The sequence below is a fragment of the Piliocolobus tephrosceles genome, chromosome 4 (genome assembly GCF_002776525.5).
Source record: "Piliocolobus tephrosceles isolate RC106 chromosome 4, ASM277652v3, whole genome shotgun sequence".
Lineage (NCBI taxonomy): Eukaryota > Metazoa > Chordata > Mammalia > Primates > Cercopithecidae > Piliocolobus > Piliocolobus tephrosceles.
Window position 1 is genome coordinate 142,667,037 of NC_045437.1, and position 8,941 is coordinate 142,675,977.

Sequence of the window (8,941 nt, forward strand, 5' to 3'; positions counted from 1 at the left end):
TAAGTGCTTTATGAAAAAAAAGAGAGAGAGACAATGACCTGAAAATTTTTTTTCTGGCAATTATAGTGTTCAATTTCTATTAAGCACACAGGACTTAAGAAGAAGGCTCTATTTCTTTTTCCATGATAGCCCCCAAATCCAGACTAAACCTGCAACCATACACAAGACTCTCAATAAACTTAGTTCTCTGATGACTGGGCACATTCCTTGTTTAGGGTTACGTGAGGAATTGAGACAGAATAAGCAATCACTTAAGATCAAAGAGTTAATTACAAATGGCAGTTACAATTGATTTTGTATTTTATTCTGAATTCTTTAGCTTAAATTGAAATTCAAAGAAAATGAAAGAGGGAATTTTTCTCCTAGCTCTGCTTAAAAGTTCATTGCCAGATCCCCTAATTAATCATATTTAGCAAAAGAAAAACAATATAAGAGGAGAGTTTGTCTGTAGTAGTAATGTGAAATCTGAAATTATCTCATACTGAATAATTTTCTCTTGTAGATGTTGAAGAGTGAATCTATTTTTCATGTGAACTGCTATTATTTTTAAATTTAGAATTATAACTGTGCAATACAACTGTAAACAAGCCAAACATACAGAATTCCAGGGCAGTATTTCTTTAAAGGTGATATTTATTATCAATAGTCTGATGGGGGTAGGGAAATGACCACAACTTGGAATAAACTACTTGGAGCCAGCCTTTTTGAATCCGAGAAAATATTTTTGGGGGATGCTACTTTTTAATATTTTTCCCAAATGTCGGCACGAAAATATAACCACAGGTAAAACAAGGAACACATGTGTTGACCAAATGTGGTAATCCAAAAACACACTGTGTGCTAGAAAGAAGGCTGGTTTTGGTATCAGGAAGTCTAGGATTGAATTCTATTGTTTCCAGAACTTTGAAGTATGAAGATATTGATACTGATACTCATACTCCCGCTAACTTTATAAGCAAGTTATCCTTTTTCTCTGAATTTTTTTTCTTTTTTCTTTTTTTTTTTTTTTTTGAGATGGAGTCTTGCTCTGTCGCCCAGGCTGGAGCATAGTGGCACGATCTTGGCTCACTGCAAGCTCCGCCTCCTGGGTTCACGCCATTCTCCTGCCTCAACCTCCCAAGTAGCTGGGACTACGGGCGCCCAGCACCACTCTTGGCTAATTTTTTCTATGATTTTAGTAGAGATGGGGTTTCTCCATGTTAGCCAGGATGGTCTCGATCTCCTGATCTCATGATCCACCCACCTCTGCCTCCCAAAATGCTGGGATTACAGGCCAAGCCAGCGTGCCCAGCCTCTGAATTTTAAATCTTAATATTAATATATGGAAACAGATTAAATCAGGGGTTTACAAACTGACCTGTGATCTACATCTGGCCAGCCATTAATTTTTATAAATAAAATTGTACTAGAGTCAGTCATGCCCATATGTTTGTATACAGTTTAGGGCTGTCTTAGAGTCACAGCAGCCAAGATGAGTAGTTGTGACAGAGATTATATGGCCACAAAAACGGAAATATCTGCTATCTGTTCCGTTAAGAAAAAGTTTGTCAGTCCCTGGACTAAATGAACCTCTAGTTCCCTCACAACTGGGGTTTCAGTAATTCCACAGTCATTTTTGCAGAGATACTGCCAAACCTCATACTTTCATTGCAGTGTAAACATTCAGGATCACTACCTTTTCAGCTTCTCTTTTGACTTTTGCTCTGGGTTCAGCTCCTTTTTCTTTTGCTTCTTGCTGGCTATAAGAAAAGGGAGGACAAAACAGTCATTCCTAGCACCCAGTACATACTATCCTAAAGGAGAAATGTCTCTACATAAAAATGGTCCATTACTTCTATACCTCCACCAACTTAGCTTTGGAGTAGACAGGTAAATACACACCCCTCTACATCATTGTTCTTGTTCTTTTGTTTGTTTGCTTTTTTTTGAGATGGAGTCTCGCTCTGTTGCCAGGTTGGCATGCAGTGGCACGATCTTGGCTCACTGAAACCTCCTTCTCCCGGGTTCAAGCAATTCTCCTGCCTTAGCCTCCCGAGCAGCTGGGGCTACAGGCATGTGCCACCACACACAGCTAATTTTTATATTTTTAGTAGAGATGGGGTTTCACAAAGTTGGCCAGGATGGTCTTGATCTCTTGACCTTGTGATCTGCCCACCTCAGCCTCCCAAAGTGCTGGGATTTCAGGATGAGCCACCACGCCCAGCCCTTCTTGTTCTTATTGTTGTTTAAAGAATAAGAACTTGTGGTTCAGTTATTGGTTTTCAAGTTACTAACTACATATATTTATAATTATATATGATATTATTTGTATCATATAATATTTATGTTAATACATAGTAAATAATATATTAGCAAACCAGCACATAAATTTTTATGACTATATCTCTTTTGAAAAATAAAGATGTCGTTCTTCTCCCCAGAAAGCATCTAACATATCATTAGACATTAACTCATTTTCAATGTATTAGCACCTAATGATTACACCTTTGGATTATTTGATAGTGACCTATGCCTGCAGAGAACGGAAGTCCTAGTCCTTTTATGCCATTAACTCCTGGGTAATTTTGCTCTTAGCACATGGTCCTTTCGTGATGGTGATTCAAGTACCTCTCAGACTACTGAAGAACACCAGAAGTCAATGGGCTGAATATATGGCTTTATAATAGTAAATTTCCAACCCAATGCAAAGACAGCCTTCATTATCTACCTCCTGGAGAAAACTTCCAATGTCACCCCTCTTGCCCACCCAATGCTGATCTTCTCCTACACTCAGTAGCAGCAGTGGCTGCCTCCCACTCACAAGAAGGCTTCACACATGGAACAGGTGTTGCCATGGATTTTCCCATCTAGACCCTCAATAGGATCATTCTCTCTGGTACAGGGGAGTCGTCCATTCCTCACGTAATGACGATATTCACTGCACAGCTCCTGCCAGATGAAGGAGATTTTAAGAATCCAATAACTAAACACTAGAAATCTTCCTCCACGTTACCCCTTTAAAAACTAAAACATAATGATTGCATGGAAAAAATGATGTTGAAGGTTAATATTAGCCAAGATGCTTTTCAGAGACCTAGGTCACACATTATTTGGAACATAGATTGCTGTTTTTTATCTCTTAGAAAACCTTCAGGTCAAATATTATTCTGCACTAGGTACTGTGAAAGATACAGAGAAGAATAATGTATAGCCGCTTAAATTGGTAAAGGAATTTGTAGCATGCAGAATAATACCCTTCCACCAAATACGTCTAAGTCTTAATACCTGAGACCTGAGAATATGCTACCTTACATAGCAAAAAGGACTTTGCAGATATAATTAGGTAAATAACCTTGAAATTAAGAGATTATCCTGTATTGCCATAATGGGCTCAATGTAAGGCTCAATCACAAGGATCAGTCCTTAAAACTGCAAGAGTGAGATGGAAGACAGAGTGAGAGGGAGATATAACCACAGAAGAACAGTCAGAGAGATATAACATTGCTGGTTTTGTAGATAGAGAAGGGGGTCCAAGAACCAGGGAACATGGGCGGGCTCTAGATCTGGAGAAAGAGAGATGGATTTTCCCCTGCAGACTCCAGAAAAGGAATATAGCTCTGCCAACCCTTTGATTTTAGCCAAGTGAGATCCTTTTTAATCTTCTAACCTATGAAATAAGATAAGAAGTTTATGTTGTTGTTGTTTTCATTGTTTTTTACTTTATATTGTTTTCTTTTATTTTACTTTAAGTTCTGGGATACATGTTCAGAACATGCAGATTTGTTACATAGGTATACATGTGCCATGGTTGTTTGCTGCACCTATCAACCTGTCATCTAGGTTTTTAGCCCCTCATGCATTAGGTATTTATCCTGACGCTCTCCTTCCCCTTTCCCCCAGCCCCTCCCTGTGTCCGTGTGCTCTCATAAGTGGGAGTTGAACAAAGAGAAGTTTATGTTGTTTTAAGCCACTCAAGTGTGCTAATTTGTTATAGCAACCATAGAAAACTAATACAGAGTTTTTAACTTCTTTGAAGAAAACACATAGAGGCAACTATAAGTTATAATAAAATGAATGATATAACTAAAATATTTTTTAAATTGTTGGCATATCAAGTGATAGAGTTATTAATGGGAAAATCTTTAGGGAGCAGTTAACACACAATCTGAGCCATGAAAAGTGACCAGAATTTTGGTAGACAAGAGGGATATTCTGACTGTGAGTAATGGAATATAGAAGGTAAAGTTCATTGTATGTTGAAGAATTGGTGAACTGTCCAATGTGGAACACCCCACTGGACAATGAGATTAGACCAATAATGACATTAACAGCACTAAATATAATATTACAGAGTAACTACTTAAGATATGTGTGACACTGTGCTGTTATACATCAATAAGTTTTCTGGGCCTTCATAAAAATAATATACATAATAATAATGTCCTTATATTATAAGTGAGAAAGCTAATATACAAAGATGTTAACTGTAGGACCTTACTGGTAGGGAAATGAAGCAAGGATTTGAACCCTAGCAGTCTGAGCCTAGAGCCCAGTTTTCTAACCACATTGTTTTTGTGACCACATGATGGAAAGCCATGAATCAATGCTTGGGATGTCCAAGAAACCAAAAGGTGGCCAGTATAACTGGCACATGGAGAACAATGTAGAATAATAGGAAATGTGACCTGTGAAAAGTGTCAGGAATCAGACCGTGTATGGCACTTCCAGACACTACAAGGACCTTGATTTTTACTTTGAGTGAGATGAGAAGTCCCTGGGTAGCATGACCTGCCTTATGGTTTTAAATAATTACTTTGGCTTAAGAGTTGAAAGTAGATTGTAGAGAGCAAAGATAAGAGCAGTAGAAATTAGATCTTCTAAATCACACACAGACAAAAATGAATAATGAGGACCTGAGGCATAGTCTGCAGGAATAATACAAATGGCAGAAGCATGTAAAATCTAATATGCATCATGGGGCTTAAAGCCAGAACTTGTGGTTCAATTATTGGTTTTCAAGTTACTAACTACATATATTTATAATTATATATGATATTATTTGTATCATATAATATTTATGTTAATACATAGTAAATAATATATTAGTATATAATTGCATTATATATAACTAATTAAATATATTTCTTAACTTCTTATGTCAGTTTCCAAGTCCTCTTCTATAAAATACAGATAATAATATGTACCTTCAATGGCTACTACAAATATCAGTCATAAAACTTTATGCCATGATGCATACAGTAGCAATGAATGTACAATTATCATTGTTATCACCATCATGTGAGATGTTAAAGAATGCAAACTCAAGACTCAGAGATGCGTTTATTTCCTCAAAATCTCACAGAGAATTAAGTGGGATTAAAAACCTACTTGTTGCTGTTTTTAAGGTAAACACCCATATTCAAAAATGTACTTGAGAAAAATCTGAACATCTGTCTCTATTAATTTGCATTCAGATAGTAAGATAACAATCTATATATACTTCTTTCTTAGGTAATATAATTGACACAATCAGGGGAGAAAATGGTGATTGATCTCTCTACTGCGCAAGCAATTAATAGATTTAGTGTGAATAAATTGAATAAGGAAAGGGAGTACTCTTGTATATGGGGATCCAAACACATTTTTCCAGTTTGCAAAGTCACTAAGAATACTGGAATGACACGGAGGGAGTAGGAGCCCTGCCTAGCGAGAGTGATCACTAAATATTTATGTGACTCTGATGATCTCAAACAACTACCTGTACTGCTTCTCTCTTAACTTTTTCAGCCTCAACTTTCCCTTTTTCTTCTTTATTATTTTTCTTCTCTTCTTCTTCAAGTTTGCTGTAATAGAAAAAGAAGATATAGACTGAATATGATTCCTTACTCTTTTTGGTAGTACATTTTTAAAAGGAATGAGGATCTTCCAAACCAATAGTCAGATTCAGTCTTCAATACAAATTTATCTAGTCTAAGAGGTGCTTTTGCTTTGACCAATAGTACAGATAAATTTAGTTGTTTACATTCCCCCTCTAAAGAGGAATAATTATAAAACAAGCATGCATCTTTATCAGTCTGTGGCCCTCGGGCGATCTTATTTTTCATAGGTTGCTAATTTTAATTAACATTCTGAATAAAGCTACAATTGTCTTGATTTTATTTCACTTGTTAAACTTTTCCTCTCCAAGCAACTACCATATCAGTGATAAAAGCAAAGAGTGATGCTAAGTCAGATGATGGGCTTAAAATCATAATAAACCATGTTTTACTCTAAAAATTTTAAATATTATTTCAATGGCGCTAATATTGAAGTTGAAATTCAAGGTTTGGATTGCAGTAGTGATTCAAGTCCAGTTAGATTCAACTGCTAATCTTTGGGGGTCGAACACAAGCCTAATATTCTGGTATTCTTGCCATTTTCTACTGACATATAGCATGTTAATGCTGGAAAATCCTTACCATTTACTACATTTAGTCATTACCACAACACCAGCAAATTGAACGGGTGAGAGAAAAACCCTGGCTTCTTGAATTTCAGGCCACTTTTCTTCTAGTGCTCTACTCTGTCAACCTCTCCTTTTAGTGAATTGTATGCATCCACTTCAGGTTGGATCAAGACATGTGAAAGTTAGGAGGCATTAACTTTGCACCTCAACAGGTATTATTTAAATAAGTCTTTTTCTCAGCATTTATTTTAGGATTAAGTTCAGGAGCAGATTAAGAACCTAAAAAGGAAGAGAATTAGAAGTGATAATAATTAACTTCTATATTGTCCCACAGTATGGAGCTGTGGTCACAGGCTTACCTACACCACTCAGCAAAACAAAGGCCTTAAAAGACCCTGAACCTGGCATAACAGGGAGACATTTTAGTAAACATTTAGGGTATGAACCCGTTTCCTAAAGGTTTTACTCCACACTAAGCCACTTATGAATGTATGCGTTATACAGTAATGTCCTTGAAAGGATAAATAACAATCCTCCCTATTCCATTTCTTGTTCAGGCTATTTTAATAGTCTTTATGTACTGATCCCACAGACTTCCATCCAGCTGGCTTTTCCTGAGCTCCTATCTGAATAGACTAACAAATCATAAAATGTCAGGAGTGGGAAGGACATCAAAAAGATCACCCAATCCAAATCATGAAACTTCTGCTCTCTCTTTTTTACAAATGAAGTTTATCAAGTGTTTTAAAAAAAAGCATTAAATTGAGGCTTTTCCCTTGACTTCATTAGAAAATAGAAGGATAATTGAATAAAGAACAGTATTGTCACTTTATGATTTAATATTACTTAATGTCTCATCCATCTGCTTTTAAACCTTTCTAACGTATAACCCATGGTCTATACTCTGCACACGCATGAAGGATCTGAGACTCAGGGGCGATCATGGGTGAAGAAATTCAGTGGGAGAGATGGGGTGGACACTCACAACACGCTAGCACACATGGCACACTTGTTTCCATGCATTTCGCCAGCTGGGTCACGGACAGGATTATACTCCCTGGTGCATATAAGTGTTCCATTCCTCACTTGGTCCCGAAATTCACTACAGATTTCCTGGGAAATGAAGAAAATATTTTCTCAGAATGGTTTTTTATCCTTTCTGCATCTTTTCCTATTATGAGGAATACGTAATGTAGAGTAAAAAGTAAAAAGAAAAGCGATAACATGTAGTCGCAAATCAGTAAGTATTTACAAAGCTTCGGTCGTCAACTCAGAATTGTCCCGGCACTATAGCAAATCTGAAAATATTTATCATCAAAAACATACGTGTGTGTGTTGCGTTGCATACCATGGTCTATAAAAGCTAGGAAAGATCAGAGGTGGGAAGATTCCATAGGCAGACTTAGATGAGAAGCCTTGAAGGAAATGAAAATATTGCTCACTTGTGATTTGTCTTTAGGGGTCTGAGAAAGGAAGAAAAAACTTGCTGAATCTAAGCAATACATATATATTTTGTCCAGGTGTGGTGGCTCACACCTGTAATTCCAACACTTTAGGAGGTCACCACAGGAGTGCTTGAGCCCAAGAGTTCAAGACAAACCTGGACATAACAGCAAAACTCTGTCTACAGAAAAATTCAAAATAAAAAAATAAAATAAAATAAATTGCCAGGCATGGTGGTGCGTGCCTGTAGTCCCAGCTACTCATGAGGCTTAGGTGGGAGGATCACGTGAGCCCAGGAGTTCGAAGTTGTAGTGAGCTTTGATTGCACCACTGCACTACAGCCTGGGCAACAAAGTAAGACCTGATTCAAAAATAAATAAATAAATTTAAAAAGACATATCTTTATAAATAGAGAAGAGAATAAGTTTGATCCCTGGAGAAACTGACATATTTCTGGGAGTAAAATGATTTAAAAAAATTAAAAACTAGGAATGGGAGATGTGGATTTGAAGCAAGGGGGTAAAAACAGGAGTGGAGAGAAGGGGGAATATGTTATCACTGGAAATATCTAAGAGGATTTGAAAGCTGATCAAACATAATGGATGAAAACAAATTTTCAATTCTAAATGATCAATGAAAAGATAGTTTCCCCTAGCAGAAACACTTATTTGAAAAAAAAAAAAATGAGTCAGTAAGAAGGTAAATTTTAAACTGTGTCAACTTTTCCCCAAGTAATGATGAGGTGTGTACTGTTGTGCCCATTGTTAAGAAATAGAATAAACAGGCCGGGTGCGGTGGCTCACACCTGTAATCCCAACACTTTGGGAGGCCAAGGTGAGTGAATCACTTGAGGTCAGGAGTTTCACACTAGCCTGGTCAACATGGTGAAACCCCGTTTCTACTAAAAATACAAAAAATACTAGCTGGGCGTTGTGGCACGCGACTGTAACCCCAGCTACTAGAGAGGCTGAGGCAGGAGAATCACTTGAACCCAGGAGGTGGAGGTTGCAGTGAGCCTAGATCTGCACCACTGCACTCTAGCCTGAGCAACACAGTGAGACTCTATCTCAACGA

General features: G+C 37.2%; 1 protein-coding gene across 2 annotated transcripts in view; it reads right to left on the minus strand.

Moving 5' to 3' along the window:
* Positions 1–8,941, minus strand: part of SPINK5 (serine peptidase inhibitor Kazal type 5) — a 74,326-nt gene that overhangs the window by 23,128 nt on the left and 42,257 nt on the right. For both annotated transcript variants that reach the window (XM_023227018.3, XM_023227017.3), the window contains exons 17-20: positions 7,410–7,537; positions 5,738–5,822; positions 2,801–2,928; positions 1,676–1,739 (exon numbers count right to left, since the gene is read on the minus strand). In XM_023227018.3, coding sequence (XP_023082786.2) covers positions 1,676–1,739; positions 2,801–2,928; positions 5,738–5,822; positions 7,410–7,537 — 405 coding nt within the window. The remainder of the gene's footprint in view (positions 1–1,675; positions 1,740–2,800; positions 2,929–5,737; positions 5,823–7,409; positions 7,538–8,941) is intronic.